General features: G+C 51.0%; 1 protein-coding gene across 1 annotated transcript in view; it reads right to left on the bottom strand.

Moving 5' to 3' along the window:
- The window catches only part of ptc (protein patched), a 123,369-nt gene that overhangs the window by 70,148 nt on the left and 30,820 nt on the right, over positions 1–22,401 (bottom strand). The window contains exon 3 of the mRNA XM_071681921.1: positions 3,767–3,956. Within this exon, the coding sequence (XP_071538022.1) occupies positions 3,767–3,956 (190 nt within the window). The remainder of the gene's footprint in view (positions 1–3,766; positions 3,957–22,401) is intronic.

Raw genomic sequence — 22,401 nt, 5'->3', positions numbered from 1 at the left:
CCAAGACGAGGAGCCACACAGGGGCATCATCCACCAAGACGAGGAGCCACACAGGGACATCATCCACCAAGACGAGGAGCCACACAGGGACATCATCCACCAAGACGAGGAGCCACACAGGGGCGTCATCCACCAAGACGAGGAGCCACACAGGGGCATCATCCACCAAGACGAGGAGCCACACAGGGGCATCATCCACCAAGACGAGGAGCCACACAGGGACATCATCCACCAAGACGAGGAGCCACACAGGGACATCATCCACCAAGACGAGGAGCCACACAGGGACATCATCCACCAAGACGAGGAGCCACACAGGGACATCATCCACCAAGACGAGGAGCCACACAGGGACATCATCCACCAAGACGAGGAGCCACACAGGGACATCATCCACCAAGACGAGGAGCCACACAGGGACATCATCCACCAAGACGAGGAGCCACACAGGGACATCATCCACCAAGACGAGAGCCACACAGGGGCATCATCCACCAAGACGAGGAGCCACACAGGGCAGTCATCCACCAAGACGAGGAGCCACACAGGGGACATCATCCACCAAGAAGAGAGCCACACAGGGACATCATCCACCAAGACGAGGAGCCACACAGGGGCATCATCCACCAAGAAGAGAAGCCACACAGGGACATCATCCACCAAGACGAGGAGCCACACAGGGGCATCATCCACCAAGACGAGGAGCCACACAGGGACATCATCCACCAAGACGAGGAGCCACACAGGGACATCATCCACCAAGACGAGGAGCCACACAGGGACATCATCCACCAAGACGAGGAGCCACACAGGGACATCATCCACCAAGACGAGGAGCCACACAGGGACATCATCCACCAAGACGAGAGCCACACAGGGACATCATCCACCAAGACGAGGAGCCACACAGGGACATCATCCACCAAGACGAGGAGCCACACAGGGACATCATCCACCAAGACGAGGAGCCACACAGGGACATCATCCACCAAGACGAGGAGCCACACAGGGACATCATCCACCAAGACGAGGAGCCACACAGGGGCATCATCCACCAAGACGAGGAGCCACACAGGGACATCATCCACCAAGACGAGGAGCCACACAGGGCATCATCCACCAAGACGAGGAGCCACACAGGGACATCATCCACCAAGACGAGGAGCCACACAGGGACATCATCCACCAAGACGAGGAGCCACACAGGGACATCATCCACCAAGACGAGGAGCCACACAGGGACATCATCCACCAAGACGAGGAGCCACACAGGGGCATCATCCACCAAGACGAGGAGCCACACAGGGACATCATCCACCAAGACGAGGAGCCACACAGGGACATCATCCACCAAGACGAGGAGCCACACAGGGGCATCATCCACCAAGACGAGGAGCCACACAGGGACATCATCCACCAAGACGAGGAGCCACACAGGGGCGTCATCCACCAAGAAGAGAAGCCACACAGGGACATCATCCACCAAGACGAGGAGCCACACAGGGGCATCATCCACCAAGACGAGGAGCCACACAGGGACATCATCCACCAAGACGAGGAGCCACACAGGGACATCATCCACCAAGACGAGGAGCCACACAGGGACATCATCCACCAAGACGAGGAGCCACACAGGGGCGTCATCCACCAAGAAGAGAAGCCACACAGGGACATCATCCACCAAGACGAGGAGCCACACAGGGACATCATCCACCAAGACGAGGAGCCACACAGGGGCATCATCCACCAAGACGAGGAGCCACACAGGGGACATCATCCACCAAGACGAGGAGCCACACCGCTGAAGGAGATGTGATCCCATGATAACATGTGACTGAGGGACCCACACCACGAGATCCCTTTTTCTATGAGTATTCTGAGGGTTGAGAGCAGACTCCTGGGTGGAAGTGGGCGGTCGGGCGGGGTACATGGGCAGCTGTAGAGAGGGTATGAGGGTGGGTGGTGCGGTTGGGGAAGCTGGTGGGCGGGGGAGGATGGGCGGAGGGTGGAAGTGGGCGGCCGGCCACTCCTAAGATCATTACCAAGCAGCACTACACTAATAACACCACCCACCCACCACCCCACCATCTCCTACCCACCCACCAACCCACCCACCAACCCACCCACTGGCTTCACTAAATAATCATGGTTCTAAATCCACGAGCTGGTTAATACGAGCGCCCACACACACACACACACACACACACACACACACACACACACACACACACACACACACATCCCGCCCAGATTAACCAAGGCATTTTCGTCTTTACGGTCCGTCTGGGACTGGTCTCATCACCATAAATATTGGGCCCGGGTCTGGCCACGGTGTCTTCCTGGCTTTCCCTTCCACGATCTCCAGCGAGACCAACAACGCTCGTTGTCTTGGGGAAGAGAGAGAGAGAGAGAGAGAGAGAGAGAGAGAGAGAGAGAGAGAGAGAGAGAGAGAGAGAGAGAGAGAGATGGTGTGATGCTGGATCGACATACACACAGTTGTAAGAGAAGTGATTTGGTCAAACGTGTGAACCATCGTCTACATGACATGATAATGATAACACACGCGGAACTGAGGACACATTTCCCCCCACTCGTGGATATACTGACGTGGCGGATCACGATGATGGAGCAAGACATCAGCCAGGGTGTGCACGACCGTCTGTCATGCTCATGATGCGACTCCAGCACTCCCCCTCCGCCCGAGAGGTGGTGCCCACACCTGTACTCTGACCATCGCAGCCCCACCGTATGAAGCGTGGGGCGGCATCCAGCACACCTCCCTCCTGCTCCTCCTACTCCCACATACTTCGGCTCGCTATTTACCTCTGGATATCAGTTCGTTCCTTAGTGTTACACTCTTCCTCCATCTGGTAACACCCTGGCACGACCTCTACAAGTTAGGTCTTCATTCATTCGTGTTGGTTGTGTTGGGGGATTGTATCTTCGTCCTGAGGCATGTAGTAGTCTAGTCTAGGCCACGCACATGCCGAACCTGTGTGTGTGTGTGTGTGTGTGTGTGTGTGTGTGTGTGTGTGTGTGTGTGTGTGTGTGTGTGTGTGTGTGTGTGTGTGTGTGTGGTGTTACCGTTTTAGGAGGCGCAGCATTTCATTCTGACAGGCTGCAGGTTTGAGGGGACTTACCTGATGTTTTCCCCTCCCCTTCATGACCTTCATTGGTAAATACTTCCACACACACACACACACACACACACACACACAACCCACTGAGTATGCACACACTACCCACTGAGTATGCACACACTACCCACTGAGTATGCACACACTACCCACTGAGTATGCACGTATGGTAAGTATGCAACTGCCCTTGGGGCTATGAGCTACACCCCCTTCATCATCACCAGAGCGGCAGCACGTGCATGTAACGTACATTACCTCAAGGTAACTGTACTGTTGTATGTGCTCAGGAGAACCACCCATAACGACACCATCTACCGTGACAATGCCAGTCACATCACGTGACAAGTGATGCACATCCTCCTCCTCCCTCCCTCCCTCACCCTCCCTCCCTCACCCTGCCACACACACACACACACACACACACACACACACACACACGACGCCCCACACCACCGAGGCCCATCACATCGTAAACAATCACACATCACTCTCAAAACTAAGGCTCAAATTATCCTAAAACATACACAGATTCAGACTCTGTTCACTTAAGGTGGAGACAAGAGTTCTAGGGTATACTAATATATAACACTTGGCTACAGATTTCTCGTGTACACTGCAGGTATACTTACATGTCGAACATGTCTATCTTGACTTGGGTGGCAGCCAGGAGGACGGCAGTGTGCGCCAGGAGGGCGCGGGGGTGGAGGACGTTCGCTCCCTGGTCCCTCGGGGTCTGGATGAGGATCTGCTTGGTGGTGCCGGCCCCTTCACCCAGGCTCTTCTCCACGTACGCGAGCTCCTGCTCCAGCCGACCACCCTCTGACGAAAACGAGAATTCCTCACTAACATCATTACAACACTGAGTTAACTTATGATTAACACTTCCCCCTGTACCCAGCCACAGTGGAACCTCAAAAGGCACTGGAGGGCTCAATACCCAATCACCACCTGGAAAAGAAATGTGCAAACAGTTAAGGAGAAAAGTAGCCTCTCACCGCTGAAGAAAATAACATGTATGTACAGGAGTTGAGAACCTGAACCTCACTTCCTACACATACAGGTTATCCTACGAGGATAGTACGAGGTCATACATAACATGTACTTCGCGTATCTACTCCGCCGGGTCCAGCTGTGGTCACAAACAGCCGGACTGACTGATGGAACTGTGGGAGAAGTGATGAGTCTACCATAAAGGTGTAAGATGCATGTAAGGTCAGGGACACTTGGTAGAGCAATAGATAATTTCCTAAAACAAAAACTCCATTAAATATAAAAGATTGACCTCAACATCAACAAAGTTCAGAAAGTATTCAAAGTTGTATAGTAAAAAAAAAGGGGGGAAGAAGGCAGAAAATGCTTCTTTAAATTGTCTGTTGTACTCCGTGCAAACCTCTGATTCTCTTTGATACACGAATCCGACTCGCGTGTCAAAACACGACACTAAATCCCTCCCACGTAATGATCTTCATCCAATATTGACCATTCTAGCAACAGCTCCACATATAAAGTAAATATCGTTCTCGTGCGACAGACGTTACTCCTGGCCTTCTGCAAGCTGCGGCATCAAATAACTCGACTGAACAAAGTGGCAGCAGCAGCAGCAGCACACCTTAGTTCCAGCTCGAGCTCAGCAGTGAGACGAGCATCCAACATCGATGTAAGAAACACAATACACAACGTTCCCTTAACACATGAAGCCGCCCGCAAGAGGTGATCCTCCAGCTGGTGGGTCACAATGTTGTCAACACGTGTACTGACTGACTCCTCCCAACCTTCCTCAGAATACCCACCATCAACCTACGTAAGTCGACCTTCCTCTACAACACCTACCATACACCTGCTCAACCAACTACCATACTACTGCTCAACCAACTACCATACACCTGCTCAACCAAACACCATACACCTACTTAACCAACTTCTATGAGGAAAACCTGCCATAACCTTAGCCAATCAGTCTCGACGACTCCTACCCTAAACCCAGTCAACCTTCCTCTACACCATCTACCAGTCAACCCTCTTCCACCACCCGCACCACCTGAGCCTCAGCCCACAACACCACGTGAGGCAACACACCTTTACCCTCAAAAAACAACGTTGAGTGAACATCCACCAGGGAAGATGCCACACCAGCACATTACGAGGCAATCAGATGCAAGTGACCCCGTGGGCGACCACGACCACTCTCCACACAACACAAGAGCTATAAGTGGGTGACTGTGATGTTGATTTGTTACTTAGGAGATTCATTGTATGTACGGACCATAGTGAGGTCCTTGAGGATTAGTGGAATGCATGTATACTGCCCTTGCTCAAACGTAAGGGGGACCTAAACTCGTTAGGTTTAGTCTTGTATGAATATAGACTGGATACCCAGCAGCAGAACGCGGGTACTGCAGTAGTTCACCAGCCCCGCGACCCGCGCCGGCACACGCGGGGCCACCCGCCTGAACATGTGAATAACGTCTTAATGCACATCGACCCCCAACACAAGTCACGGATCTGCCAGTGCTTCCCCTCACCACACTTGCCGTGTACCACACTTCAAAGATGTTGATGTCATACCCAGTATGACTTATCCCTCACAAGTAACTGCGGTCGATTTTTTGTTCTTTTCTCTCTCTTGGAAGAAGCATGGAGGTGGGAGATGTGCCCGTTACAGAAACCATCAACCCTCCCTCACTTCATCATGACCAGTACACATCCCTCCTCCAACTTCCTCAGGCCACGGGGGAAATCACGGGTAATAGAGACACCACCACCCATATGTATTCAACAGACGGGGTGGAAACCCCTAACAGGCATAATGCTCGTCTTATGCTACGAAACACTGCAGAATTTAGGACTAAGTTTCTCATGTGTTTCTCTGATCATTCTGGCAACTTAGGTTACGTCCTGCTGGCCTACAATCTTGCCACACCTCTGGACTGTGCATCGTGGGAGAGGCGCAGTCATACAGAGGCACTATTACCCTAGATAAGCCAGGGCCTGTAAACGTTCCCCTAGGCAATCACACACGCAGGCGTATGTAGCACTCATGACCTGTACAGAAGTAAAGGTGTGGAGTTGGTTGGGTTTGGCCTTCCACAACACCATCGGGTCTCAGACATCTGTTCCGCCACTCATGGTCCAGCACAACGTAACTGAGGAATTGGCCTATGAATTTTTTTTTTCTCTTTCCTTGTTAAGCAGAACACGCACCTGTCATACTGAAAACATGTCTACTCCATAATAGATATTCTCTTTTACTGGCCGGGTTATAATGGCTCTAATACCTGCACGTACTACCAACCTCAACGGTATTGGTCGTCCAGCGTTTACAGTGTCTCCTCTCACTGTACTTATGAACCTCTGAGGATTTTACTGCGGGATGACTCAGAGTCTTCCATCTATGATTCATGCAAACACGAAATGATTCCTGAGTGAGGATCAGGTGCCAGGTCTTCCAGGTGATATGTTCCCACTCACTGTGTATCAGGTGACGTGTTCCCACTCCGGGTGTCAAGATAATAAAGTCTATTTCGGTCGTTCTCAGCAGTTTTTGCTTTCTAACACTAGGACTACTGACTGTCTGTACGTGATCTTGACACGCTCATTAACTGGAAGCTGGGGCGGCCTGCTATTCAAGGTGACGTCATCACACAGTAATACACCACACTGCGGATCGTAAGTGTAGCATCAGGACCATGAACGTGTCATGACTCACGAGACTCGTCCGTCCCAGCAGACGCCTCACCACTCCCATGTGCTCTCCCTGACTCCCTCCCTCCCTCATCTTGCCTCTACATAACGCAGGGCTTCCGGGAGGCCCCGGCCCCCCTGTGGCTAAGTCTCCGTCCGAGGGTTTGTCAGTGAGGGTTCCGGTCAGCCAGGCTGTCTAATGCTCCAGGTCTCCATTCATGTTTGTGCTGCCAGGCTGGTCTGGCGAAACCATGAAGGAGAGCGTCCCGTGTCTGCTGCACCACACGTGTGGGGCTCCGCACGTTCGTGCTACCATCATATTTCATGCTACACTTCGGCTACTATGATCATACTGCCTCGTCTCTTCGTACGTAGGGTAAGTCCCTTGCCTGCCAGTACTTCGCCGTTTCCCTCTCCACTCATGCCTGTACGCTTACCCTCCTCTATCTTACTCCCTCACCGACCAGGTCGTACACCCGCTCCTGTCCAAGAGCGTATCAGAAAGTGATTGTCATGACCGCAGGAGAAGGATGCCAGGCGGGTGTCTTGTCTTCCAGCCTCACCCGCACCACAGGTGAATAACTGGCTTTCAGTCCACAAACACACCCTCTCTCCATCACACTCACACCATCGGACAACACGTGACTCTCAGATTATGCGCGGGGGTTAAGCGTTATGCGCTAGCCCAGTCTATTGGCAAAATTATGTCTTAAGCACTCGCGACAGAGTGCTCTTTATCTCCTCCTCTCCCCGACACATACACACACACAGCGCACCAGCAGCAGCAGTGGCTGTACATTGTACTGGGATCTTCAGGCGAGGTTCTCATGAAGAATGTATTGAAGGCCGTATGTGTTAAGGCGCCACTTACTGTCAAGTGAACCGGTGACAGGAGGCAATAACCTCGCTTTCTTGTGTCATGGATGTTAGTTCTGAGCATCATCAAACCAGAACTTCCCTGAACGGTCTGGGGTACACCCTAGCGGGGTTGGGGTACCACCAGTACCTCCTAGGGTATGAGGTACACCTAGGAGTACTAGGGGTACCACCAGTGCCTCCTAGGGTATGAGGTACACCTAGGAGTACTAGGGGTACCACCAGTGCCTCCTAGGGTATGAGGTACATCTAGGAGTGCTGGGGCACCACCAGTAAGGTTCTTCAAGCCACAGTTAGTGTGGTAGTTTTCCTCACCCCTGGGTAAGAACTCACTGTGGCCATCTGGCTTTATCAACGGGTCCTCTTCCACGACTGAGACTCCATCATCAGCTTCACTCTCACCACAACTATAATTTCTTCGTCAGGTAAGGTATACCTGACGAGGGATTCAGGGCTCTTCTTCCTCTCACAGCTCGGGTTGGACCTAAGCTGCTCAGCTGGGACGTTGGCCGAGCAGGCTGTTGGAAGCCGCGACACCAACATGCCTGCGAAGCCACCACAGCCTGACGTATGTGGTACACCCTGTCAATACCTGTCCAGGGCATTCTTGAATTTTCCCACAGTGCACTCCACTGTTTCTGATATCCGCAGGCGATGTGTTGAACGGTCTTCGGCCCCGGATGCTCGAAGTAACTTCACTTTTCATGCATCTCGTGCCATCTCTATGCTTGTTAAGGGTGACTTTTCCCACTGTCTTCAAATGCCTGTGGTGTCATTACGAAATAATTCTTGAGTGTAGGATGGGGACCGTGCCTTCTAGGAATTTCTAAATGCACAAAGTGATAAACCTCAGCCCACCTGCGTTCCAGAGAGTACAGCTTTAGTGATTTCAGTCGCTCTCGGTGGTTCAGTCGCGAAGGATCTTTGAACGCCTCCTCATTCCCGCAAGGTGACGTCAATACGCAAGAATATTCCATTCGTGAGAGTATGAGCGCTTAAAGAGAGTCGTCACTGGTTTCTCCCTCCCTCGTCTTGAAGGTCCGCATGATCCATCTCACCATATTTTGAAGGAGGCAACTACTGCTTCAGTTTACCTACTCTTACCTTAAGACGACTGAATTCACCATATGCTCCCAATGCACTTGGTTACTCTAAACTTGTACGAAGAGATGCGGGAGGCTGATCCCTCTGGGAACTAGACACTTCCTGCCACGGATCAATACTCCCAAATCACCATTTGCCTCCAGACCCCAAGAGTCTTATCAATCCTCAGCTCCTGATCCTATGTAAACCTGAAGTCCCTGATCTCTTCACCTGACGATGCACGAGACTATTCCATACAAATAGTCTTCAATGAATATCTAATTACAATGTCTATAATCCTTAAGGTTTACATCTTTAGGAACTTTATTGATGTTCGTTTCTCCCAGCAGGAAACACAGGGAAAATTCCCTTTCGCGACCCCTTGTAATAAAGTCTTGTCAGCGGGACACACACAGGATATCAGGTCAACTCTCGGGTCATGGTAGTTAGGTCGCCCTAAGGGGCATGTCAAGATGAGGTCAGTCACGAGTCATGGCAGCGTCAGGTCAACCTAAAGGTCATGGTAAGGTCAAAGAACAAAAGGGTCATGACAGTCTCAGGTCAACTTTCGGGTCAAAGTAGAATCAGGTCAACCTTTACGTCATGACAGAGTCAGGTCAAAATAGGGTCATTGAACGATCAGATCAACCCTTGGGTCATGGTTAAGTCAAATTAACCCCAGGTTCATGGCAGGGTCAGGTCTGTTCAAGGATCATGGCAACCCTGGGGTCATGGCAAAGTCATGTTTACTCTAAGGTCATATTAGGGTCGATGACTCTTGGATCAAGGTCATATCAGGGACAGGTCAGCCCTCAGGTCATAGCAGGGTCGTAAACTCTTGGGTCAGGGCAGGGTCAGGGCGTGAGGATTGGAGGTCTACTGAGGGTCAGGGTGTCAAGCTGGAGGCCAGACATGGGGAGGCGGGGAGGATGGAACTCAGTCTTTTTATTTAATTTACAACTTGACAAAAATATTCAGTTTTCCTCGAAAAATTAAAAATGCGTAGAATTCTCTCCTTGGATGTATGGATCTACCATTAAAATAATGACATTAATGTCTTCTAAAGCTGGAGATCTTGACGAGTGGAGACAGTGCGCAAGATCCCTACGCCAGACTGTACAGTCATCGCTCCTGAGGCTGCCGCACAGACCATAACGCCAGACTCTTTCATTATCTCGGACTCTGTATCCTCATTACTTGCTCTAAATACCCTGACATCTTAATGTAACATGGTTGTCTCTGAGGCCAGATACAGATACGCGCACTTCACTAGCAAAGGGGACGTGAGTGCAACCTTTGTGGCTTCTCGTACATACATCTCCCACAACATTAGGCTGACGCCTCAGGCGAAGTTACAACCCTACTGAGGCTCTCGAACATAATAGTGGGTTGCCTAACACAAGATTAAAACCTGCACTCAGGGAGGAACGAACGGTGGGACTTCAGATACATGAGCGTAGGGACGCAGCTGTACGTCGACTTTCCATCATAACAGAATGCGTCAGGTAAAACACATATGTCTAGAGAGAGGAACAGCATCAGCGAACTACATCACGACTACATCAAGGCCAGGTATTAACCTGTATACAGATGGTTATCGTAGCAGTTGTAACGTGAGCCTAGCCTTAACCCTAACAAAGGCCCACCTTTCACAATGATATAAAACCTTTCTTTTTTATGGAGGTCATTTTTTCCCCCCTCTCTCGTGCATCGCCGAGTTGGACCCCGACTTGTTGTTGATATAAAGATACCTGACATACCCAGACTGTATATACCCACTCATAGCGGCGAGTGTATGATTCTAACGCAAGCTAATGTAGCGACGCAACCGGGCAACATGTAATGTTATAATCTTCTGGCCGCCAGTGGCAACTGACAATGATCTTGGTGACCCCTGTCATCCCCTGGCGCTGCCGCTCAGAGGAGGAGCATCGCAGCCACATCACCACCACCACCATCACCACCATCACCAGTGATGGCAACACCACCAACAACGGAGGCAACACCAACAGTAGCAGTGATGGGGACAGCAGGAGAGGGTGTGAGCACGCCCATGCCCCACCCATCCTCGTTAAGACGGGCCAACTGACCAAATTTGGATGTTATTATGCTGTAATAAGCGGTGTACATCATGGTTCTCCCGCAGCTTTCACTCGTCACACTGAATTTTGTAGAGCGTCGCTACAACTCCACCGACCCCTCCGTATGTCTGCCAACTCAATGCTGCGCTCATTAGTTCATGCGTTATATGGCGAGGCTTTCCCTAGCCACCACCTGCTGGGCTCCCACTATCTGGAACCTCCCTAGCCGACCACCTGCTGGCTCTCCCACTGTCTGGGGCCTCCCAAGACCACCACCTGCTAGGCTCCCACTATCTGAAGTCTCCCTAGCCGACCACCTGCTGGCTCTCCCACTGTCAGGGGCCTCCCAAGACCACCACCTGCTAGGCTCCCACTATCTGAAGCCTCCCTAGCCGACCACCTGCTGCTCTCCCACTGTCTGGGGGCCTCCAAGACCACCAACTGCTGGGCTCCCGCCATCTGAAGCCTCCTAGATCTACCATCTGTCAAACCCTTGGCCTCTAGAGACTTCCCTGGCTCCTCGTCAGCTGGATCCTGTCAATTTTCTAGAGCATCTAGACTCTAGAGCCTCCAAGACGCATCTAGAGTGTCACCCTACGAGGTGTGAGCACTCCTGCAGGTCCTCCTGCACCATCCGAGTGACTCAGCCAATACTCGGCTTGTAAAAACCAGTGCTAGCGCCCCCCACCATGCCCCTTCCACACCTCCAGCGACACCCTAGCACACGCTACCTGGGCCTCTCTTGCCAGAGGAGTCCTTTCGAGGGCAGGCGACTGTCGTACGGATGGAAGCTGCTCCACAGATTACCTCACGAATCTGGGCTTTGACACCAGGATAAATTCTTCTTCGTGACTTCAGGTTCTGGTTTCTTTTCCCAAGTTCGTGGTGGCCAAGAACCAAACTAAGCTAATTGGGATAATGATATGGGTCCTGGTAACAGAGCTGTTCATTAATTCCTGAACAGGTGAAAAATATATGATCTTAATTCCAAGCGGAACCAGGACTGGTCAGGTGTATTTCAAGTGTCTTCAATAGCCGACGTCTGGCACAATGGGCCTTTTTAAACCTTAACTCATAGTCGGTTTCCAGGGAGTTTTAATCCGACAGATGGACTTCAACATAGGATTCCCTGATAAAGATGTAGTTTACTACTGAGGACCGTGTACTCCTGGGCCAAAGTGGCCTGCCTAAAATTCGGGAAAGATAGCTTGCAAGATCTTCCGGAGCTGTGGTCCGGCCGGGTCAGCCACATCTCGTGACATTCTTCGAGACTTCCAAAGCTGCTCCCACAACTCTGCATTATCAAGGTCTTGCCGCGTCCCCCACACACAGCTGGCACTCACGCACCTACGTAGGTTAGCATCAGGAGGATGGCAGTGTTGCGTCCACCTTCCTTCGCCCGTCCATCCATCACTTACCTTATACGTCGCCCTGATGACCACGACCACCACACAGCATAATCCACTATCTTGTGTAGGGAAACAGCTGAAAATACACAAGGTATTGACCCGTGTATCGGTCGCTTTCTGGCGCTTCCAGCCGCGACACTTCCAGATCCGGTGTGGCTGCGGCCCGTGTGTGTGTGTGTGTGTGTGTACGGGAGGTAGGTACCAGGGTTGGAGGTCTTGCATGAGGGCTGGCCTCCGTTGCCCTCATCCCAGCCCATATTAAGTTAGGGGAAATAATGACGGGGCCCGGCCACGCAGTCCTATCTCCACCATCTTCCTGGGGCCACAGCAGCGCGGCGCACCCACACCCATCTTCGCTAGACCCCAGTAGCGCGGCGCGGCGCACCCACACCCATCTTCGCTAGACCCCAGCAGCGCGGCGCACCCATACCCGTCTTCTTTGGATTCCAGTGAAGCAGTATGTTTACACCAAGACTAACCCCTGCAGCCTCCATAGGCCTTCAGGTGTACCAGTACTTTCCAGATCTACCTCAGCTTCCTCCAGTACCATCACACGCAGCTTAGCTTCCGTCGACGCACTGATCCTGAGTTCTGCCGCAAAGGCAGCGAATATATCGTCCTGCCTTGGGAGAAATCTTGCTCTCCCTGCAGCCGTAGTGTTCGCCTTCCCCCTCTGCTGGCTGACCTGAAGCAGCTGCTCACGGGCACCACACCACCAGACCTGGCTGAGCCGGACTTCCCCTGGACCTCCGGCCGGCGTCTGCGGGAAGCTTGATGGATGCTACTTGAGCCTGCTCCCCGATGGCCGGTTGGCGGGTGTCCGTACATCATGCGGCCGGTCTGACGCACTCCATCACACCAACTACCGGCTGGTAAGGCCACGTGCAGCACTCGACACCCGCTGTATATCACAGCAATGGCCGGGTTATATAGCAGCGCACAGCATTAATACCGACGTACATCACGGCAAACTGACCCTCACTGCTGTCATCAGGAAGGCACTGAGGCCGGCAGCGGGGCAGCCCCGCATCCACACAGGTAAACGCCACAATCACCAGCGTTATCAGCAGCAGTATTTCACACAGCATCTCAATAATCACCACCCACACCAGCAGCATCATCATCATCATCATCGTTCCTGAACAAAGATGATACAGCAGCAGCAGCAGCAGCACCAAGAACCACCAAGTCTTCTCCGAGCACCACCAGCCTAACCCCTGCACGTCCCTCGGGTGGCCGGACGCGCAAGCCTCCCTCCTCGCAATACGTCAACCCGGCCGTCTCTTAACCCGCGCTAATCACGGTGCCTGACCCCCACCACTTGCTTTATGGCTTGATGACGACCGATACACGCCCCGCCGACAGTCTGAAGCCATTCGAGTCGTGAATGAGATGGTTATCGGTAATTGTGGCTATGATATGTTCGGAGACCTCGTAAAGAACGGCGAGATTTAATACTGTCCGCAAGGATGGCTAAGCAAGGCTAGCATGGCTTATGGCAAGGCTGGATTAGAGCAGGTTTGGCTACGCTAACCTGGACTATGGTAATGCAATGGATGCTGGGTTAGAGCAGGAATGGCTAGGCCAGGTTTGGACAATGGTGAGGCAATGGATGGAGGGTCGGGTTAGAGCAGGGATGGCTTGGCTACGCTTGACCACACTAAGGTGATGGTGGGTGGGTTGGGTCAGTCAATGAACATTAACTCTCCGATATGTGGCGACAGCATGACAACTTGCATTTGCTGGGCGGCGAAAGACACCACCACTGTACTGGTGACTTAATGCTGTTACACGCTCTCACTGTACCCGCACACTTCAGGTACAGGACCTAGGCTGTAACCCGGTTATGACAATCATGATACGCCTGTAATGTTATCTAACACCAGTACCAACCACAACACGACATTTCCTCAGCGGTAAACCTTATCTTGGACGAGTTTTCTCGAGCAACTTCGAGGACACATCGTCTGTAAGACCTGGTGTGGCTCTTCCCACCTTATGGCCTCTGGTGTCCACGACACACAAATTTGGAATATGTTTCTCAACTCTGGTCACCGCACCTAAAGAAGCACAGAGAATTAACACAGGAGGGCGCACAGAAGGGCAACGAAGATGGCATCAGAATTAAGACAGCTTATTTACAACGACGGGCTACAGGCCACAAATATGTTCACCAAGGAGGAGAGAGGAGTAAGTTAGAAGTTGCCACAACCTTCAAGTTTATAAACCAGTTTGATCAGATCAACAGAGACCAGCTGTACGAAAAATACAAAGATAGAAAGAATAACATAGGCAATAACACAGAATTAAACAAAAGATTTCTTGGAATATATGTCGAAAAGTACTTATACAGTATGAGTAGTGGACGAATGATGTGGTGAAACTGTGAATGATGACCAAAAAAAAAAGGCTTTCAAACTTATCCTCAGGTACGCATAGCCACACACACACACACACACACACACACACACACACACACACACACAACAAACAAACACATATGGTGCTTCCCACACGTGGACCCACATTCAACCAAGTCTGAGAATACCCGCGAACGTCAAGACGTCCCCACACAACCAGATGAAGCAACATACAACTTTCTGGGGTGAAACAACATACCCATGAACACGTACGGAAAGCTCCGGTATACAGAGGCTGATCAACTGGGTTCGCCCAGGGTTGGTGCAACTTCTCAAGCGAATCACATCAAAACTCAAACCGAAGACAACCACACAAAAGGTTAATACCGATTTCCATGACACCAGACGCAGTCAAGCAAGGCTCGTCTACCATAACAACCCTATTATCTACCTCATCCTGACGCTAAGATCCTTCAAGTCGGGGCTTCCACGCCCCTAAGAAGTGTGAACTCCTCAAGGAAACACAATAGCAAGGAAGAAACCCTCTGAGGGTAACTGCGGGGAAGTGATGCACGGGGCGATGTGCAAGGAGGGAGGAGGACGGAGCAAGCGATCTGGGCCACAAAACTCACCTGGTGGAGGAGTCGCCGCCGCCCGGCCACCCACCCACCCACCAGCCACACTGTGCCACCCACCCACCCACCAGCCACACGGTGCCACCCACCCATCCACTCACCAGCCATTCATCCTCACCCTCATCTTACTCACGCTCGTACAAACCCGTGGGAAACCAGCTCCACTGGCAACCAAATCTGCCCTTCAATGATGCGCCATGTGCGTCACGCACAGCTGTGTTCCGAGCGGTCAGGCAGACCCACACGAGTCCGTAGGACCCTGGGCCTAATGGCTGTTAGAGAGGTTTATGAAGGTCTCGTGCTGGAGGAGACGACTATCGGAGGGAGACGACACCACCCAGCCTCTAAAATCTGTGATGACTTAATCGTTCATCGCCGTTCAATGTTCTTCTTGCGTAACCCTGAAAGAGACAAGCTCTGAAATATCATCAGTCAGCACACACACACACTCTCGACGGAGGACGATAAACGAATCGGTTTTTCTATTTTTAATAAGAAATTAATGTCAACTCGGCAGTAGGGAAATTCATTGTCTGCGAGACCAGGCTTTGCCAGGAGACAACGATGATGGTGACACTCGTGAAATTTAGTTTATAAGTCTTGGTGTTTGTTTTGGTGATGGTTTACTGATGACAGTCTGGAGTCTGTGATGGTCAAGGCTATGCTGTAAAGCAAGTCTGGTTTTGCTGCAGTCTTGGCTCACCTGTACAGAATGACTGGGTCTGCAAACCTTGGCTGAGATACACTGATACAATCTTGGTTTAACGTCCAATCACCTTCAGCTGCGAACTCTTGCTTCATCTAACATAATAACGTGGTTGTGTATTGAGATTTTCAAAGAATTCACGGGAGAACATGGGAAGGACAGGTCAATGGAAAGTTGATGGTTCATGATAAGACTATCTGTTGTCTTAATCTTATTTGTGGTATAAAATAGATAGTAAAGCAGAAGGCACCTCCCACCCACCACTCACTTTGGCCCAACAGTAAGTATACTAATATGGAAGTCTTGATTTTACAGCCTGAATGAGAAAAAATCCTAACAGCGATCAACATATATATATATAAACATATATATATATATATATATATATATATATATATATATATATATATATATATATATATATATATATATATATATAATTTGGCATTACACAGGTGCAGCTGGTCCTGATCAAGGCCATCTCGGGTGAGAAGGAAAGGAATAAGACAAGAATGTAATCAAGGCTCCGCAGGTGTTGGCGAACCAGACATAGCTCACAGGAAGAAGGAAACACGAAGTGTATTCGACAACAGCAGAGCAGGTATCATGACGGCCTACCCTCTCCTGTCACGTACCATCAAGGTGCTTTCCAGTCAACTCCAGTACAGAATATATAACCCGTGAATTATCTCAAGATTTTCCTGAATTTCCGTAACAACAATAACAACAACACTGAGTTCTTGTATTTAACCTCCCTCCCTCCCTCACCCCACCCACTTTTTCACCAATTCCGACACACGATGTTCAACAATTCAGCAAACCATGTGTAGGTAACCGCTAACCAAAAAATAACAGGAAAGACTTCAGTACACTAAGGTAAACGTTCCTGATCAACATCTAACACAAGAAATGCGATTACTTTACACAATCAAAGCTCAACCCTCCGCTCTCTTCGCCTTGCTAATGCTGTGAAGATAAGGAAGATGTAAACAATACCGCTCAATGTCCACTTTCGCTAACAAAAAGAGAGAATAAAATGTAGCAGAGATAACCCAGCAGACAGTCCGGGCAGGGTGATGTACAGGCAGGTCCGCCCAGTAACTCCGGTTGTATAACCTCTCACAATACATGACCAGGTTTAAATACCGTCTGTATACCATCACTCCATATCCATACGCTACCCTCAGCCTCTATCTACACCATTCTGGACGGATTCATTATTGTTGCTGCTGAGTAAACTATGCCTCTGTCCCCCAATGGCATTGCACCTGCTCCTCATCACGAAAATAAAACACGTTATTTCACATAAACTAAACTGAAAGTAATGGTACATTACACATCAACCTATCAACAACCACAACCTCAAATACATATATAATTCCTGACTGGTATGCTGAAGCCAGCAGAGCACCATGATGTAGGACTTAAGCGACGCGTAAAGTAGCAGCCAGACATAGCCCACAAAATAAGCCGAAAGCATTCGATTAAGCCATGAGCATCAACATAATAAACCCAGAGCGTCTACATAATAAGCATACCAGCCTGTTGTCTGGTCAGAGCATGAATGGAGGCTTCTGTACTCGACGAGCAGAGCAACATTTGCCAAGTCAATAAGCAACTAGTAGAGGAATGCACCGCTGCCTTTCAAGTTTCGCTGGTTCTGAATGATTCTCTGGTGGTGTTAAGAAGACGGCAGCATGATCCCAAGGGTTGCGTCATAACTGAAGCAATTGAGTACGTGCTGAAGGCCAACCGTGAGGATTTGTGGCGGGACGTTGGGGAGGAGGAGGAGGAGGAGGTTAAGAAACAAATGAACGTCAGAGCGGCGGTGCCGTGGTAGTTGTTGTTTGCGGTGTGGGTCACCGTCTTGTTTTTCCTCTCGTTCCTGGCATAGATCAATGACCACACCTTATGAGCGGAAATACCATACACGATACGTATTCTAGCAGTCGTAGCTAGCCGGTGCCCCGCCTGGGGGATCCACTGTAAAGCTAGAAAATAAGCAAACGTGTGGGCGCGCGTTCCTACACACAACAAAGCAGAGAACTTGCGTTGGCAAGATGGCGCGCCTCCCTGGGTGGTCGGGTGCGCTGCTAGCAGGGGGGTCCGGCCTCAGCCACCACCTACTATTAACACTGTTATTAAATTATCAACAAAAACTGGTACCTCTGACTCTGCTAGCCCAAGTCCTATTTGATGTCTTACTTACCGCTCCTCCCCAGGTGGGCGGAGGAGCCTATACCCACACACAAGTAGTTTTGGAGGTATGGACAGACGGGAGGATGGGAGGGCATATGGAGTGAGGGAGGGAGTAAGCGGGAGGATGGTTTTCACTGAAGGTGACACGGCCACTACAGAGGCCAGATAGTGATGGGGAGAAACATAAGACACGCTGAGGAAGGGAAGAACTAACCTTCCCCTCGAGATATGATGGACAGCACCCATCACCAGGGAGCAAAACCTCACATGACAAGGTCGAACGTACAACCTTTGGCATACTGCCATGTTTCTCTAATGCCAAACACTCGAGAATAAGATGGACTATATATACTCACACGATGGCTATCAGGTCTTCAACAAGACGGGAGCTGTGAGGAAGAATATCCAGTATATCAACAGAATGTAACAAGACGGGAGGAAATTCCACTAGTGGTGTAGGAAATGAAGAGAGAGAGGAAAAAGAGAGAGATATGCTTTAAAGGAATATGTGTCAAGAGTAAACAGATCACCAATGATAAAAGCTGCGTTTCAGTCTCACTTGACACTTGAAGATAACTAATATCTACACAGATTAATCTCCCTCAATATCAAATGACATCTGACGTAGAACATGCGATTATAAACTAAAATGTTGATGTTGTAAACCACATTAAAACCAAAATCGCCATTACCCTGCATTATCTTACTATGCGCACATAATCCTCGTAACATAAATACAAGAATACATGTTGAATTTAATACAACTGGAGGTCGACCCTAGAGCGCGAAGTTACAACCCTTGAACAGGTTATAACCCTCGAGCACAGCGTTACCATTCAAGCGCGACGTTACGACCCTAGAGCACGACTCCAGAGCACAATGTTCCGACTTATGCACGATGTTACGAGCGCAGAACACGAGGTTACGACCCCAGAGCACGACGTTACGCTCTTTAGGTACGGAACAAAGGCTCAAGCAGGAGGTTACGACCGCACACCAGCGTTACAACCTTTAAGCACAACTACGACCCTTGAGCACGACGGTACGACCCATGTGTATGATGGCCTGACCCCTGAAGTGACCCTTCCCAGGAAACAAGTAACAGAAGGGAAGATAAACACCTTCAAGTCTGGCCTAATACTGAATCCCACGGCAATATGCCTGGACAGTAGCGACACCTGAATATACACGATGCCGGGATGAACACAACTGACTCTTGTACACAAACCATGAGTGTGGAGAGAGAGAGAGAGAGAGAGAGAGAGAGAGAGAGAGAGAGAGAGAGAGAGAGAGAGAGAGAGAGAGAGAGAGAGTCTTTACGTTCAACACTTCACCAAGTAATTCTGGAAACGGCTTTATACACTTCCCAGCAGCTGGTCACGGCCCAAGTTGTTGGTAAAAGAGGAAGATCTTAACCCAACATATAATGTTGCTGGCAATGTTGTGCTCTAGTCACGAGTGAGGAGGGTTCCGAAGGCTCGAGCACAGCGGTCCGTGGTGTGTGTCTGTGGCTCCAGGAGCAACGTGTTCCAGAACCAGCCTGAGGGGCCAGAGGAACACCAGTGTGTGTACAGCTGGTCACAGCTCTGAAGGTACATGGGAGAGGCAGGTGACGCAAGACCAGATGGTCTTATGACCGGGTTATCTCCTGGAAGACGACAGCGATATCCTGAATTACTAACACGGGAGGGCGCGAGCCTCCGACATCGAAGACATAAGCAAAGTTGGTCAGGCCGTCGTGTCGGGCCTGAGCGTCTGGGGAGAAACCACACGGTTGGAAACACTCAGCCTGATCCCCTTCCACCTCCCACCTGGAGGGGAAAGGTCCATGGGCCTGTGAGGGTCCGCTTTGCTCCCCGCCTTACACGTCTGCCACCTCTACATTCCTTCCACCCCTAGACATCGTCACAGAACTCATACAATGTCTTCTACTACACTGACGCCATGCACGATTACACCACTGACATACACAGCGGAAAACAGCCGCCTCTTAACAAACGAACCCAAGAAATCTGTGTGTAGCTGTCACTCTTCCCTATGACTTTCAACGTCCATACAGGAGGCGTAGCAGGTCTGAGACAGGTAAGGAGGGAGGAGGGAGGGAATGAGACACCAACGTTTCCGTGGTCTTGAGGGTGAACAGCCAGCCAGGCCCGGGGCAGAGCCCCAGCCTTCCCGGGCTCAAGTAAGCGGTGTGGGCTGCTTCGTGGCCCCCCTGGCGAGATCAGCGTCACGAGGCGGAGCCATCTCACCTTCCCTCCCTCCACCACCTGCCGAAGTTCACGTCACGAAGGTGAGCGCCGAGGTTCCCTCCACCGGAGGAAGTGCTTGGTGAGGAAGAACATTCTGCTTTCCTATCCTGTCTCCATGTATACTGACTGGGAATTATCAAGGTTACTATTACCGTCCTCTATTGGACTTGTCACAGGTCATCAGGTCTGCTGTTCACCACCACCATCATCAAGACGTCGCACGTCATACGTCTTGCCGAGGGAGATTCTCGTAAGGCTGCGACGTCTGGGTATATTCACTACAGTGCACACTGTTTACCTTCGTCTTATGCACACATCGAACGGCTGCGGTAAAAATGGAGAGTCCTAATGGTCGTGGGTTATCAACAGGTTCTCTCGCGCAGGTCTCGCTGCTACCTATATGTGTGGAGTGACACCCAGTCATAGGCTGGATACACTTAGTCCTGTGATGCAGGTGGTACGGCACCAGTGTCCTCACTCGGAGCTGCAAGGTAGACTCCAAGGATCCCAAGGACTGAGCACCATTCCGGTGGCTTGTGTGTGGCGAGGGCTGTGGTCTGTACCACCTGGTCTCCTACACCAGCGCTCGGGGTATAACGCTTCCCCAACTCCCCGAACAAAGTACAAGAGTAAACGATGAGTGAAGGTGGTCCTGTCGGCCGGTCACCAGCAGCCCCGTCTCTATCCCATGGCTGAGCTGGACACACCAGGATGGGTGGAGGAGGGTTCTGACTTTCCCTGGTATAAGGAAGCTGCGATTCCCACCTGCTGATTGGGGAGGGGAGGACATGCACCCTGGTGAGGGGTTTATGGCTACGGCTAAGGTGACCGACCACCGCCACTGGCACGGATAATTCGGTCCCGGCCAGGCTCTGAGGAAGTCCCCGATACACACACACACACACACACGGCAGGTAAACGCAGGACATGTCCTCCTGTAGGAGGAGATAGCTGTCAGGAGGGAAGTGAGAAGGAAAAGTAAGTTTGATGGAGCAGGACGCTGACATGGCCGTGTTACCACCACAAACGTTCGTCTGGCGAGGTACCAGCCACCCCACACTACACCCTCGTGTCCCCAACCCACAGGTCGCCCCCTCCTCCAACCACTGCACATCCTCATACTTCTCCCCTGCGCTACCACAGCCCATCCCACTACCACACCACCTCTCTCTCTCTCTCTCTCTCTCTCTCTCTCTCTCTCTCTCTCTCTCTCTCTCTCTCTCTCTCAGAAACACCTCCCTGCAGGAGCTGCAACACCACACACTCTCTCTCTCAGTACCAGCACCACTTCCCCTTCGTGTGCCATCATCACTAGGGAATCACAGCACCATTCCTCGTCCTGCATCAACAAGTCGGATGTCAATACAGGATGTGTTACAGCCTCCTCCTCCTCCTCCTCATCTCCTCTCCCCATCTCCCCCTCCAAAGTCTCAGAACCCTCTCTCCCTTCCCCAAGCGTCAACCACAGGCAGGAGCCCCATGGATGTTTCCCACGCCCCGTGAGCCACCAACCCCCTCCCACATACACACACACACACACAGGGCCCGCAACACAAATCCCTCCCGTTAAGCACAGTGTTAGAGAGAGACACAGACTCGCCCCACACAGGCCAATGTCTCCGGACGGCCCCCATCTCTAACATCTTTTAAGGTATTCCTGAAATTGCCTTAATGACCGATAACGACCCGACACATACCTGAATCACCTTCAGACTGCTGAACCAAACCTTGACTAACCAATACCATACCTGGCTAAAAGTAGTCACACATATCCGGCAAAGAAGAAAAGAGAGAAAATCATCACATTTGGCAAAAAAAAAATCAACACATTTGGCCAAAAAAATCGCCACCTCCACCCACATGTGGCCCAGAGAAAGCAACAGAAGGCCACCAGACGTCAGGCCTATGTACGAAACAAAACGTGGTGGTCATATTGGGGCTTGGGAGGCCTAGTGGGGCGTGGGGCAGGGCAGAGCGCCCGG

This window comes from Panulirus ornatus, chromosome 33, assembly GCF_036320965.1.
Source record: "Panulirus ornatus isolate Po-2019 chromosome 33, ASM3632096v1, whole genome shotgun sequence".
NCBI lineage: Eukaryota > Metazoa > Arthropoda > Malacostraca > Decapoda > Palinuridae > Panulirus > Panulirus ornatus.
This window is presented reverse-complemented; position numbering and strand designations above follow the sequence as displayed.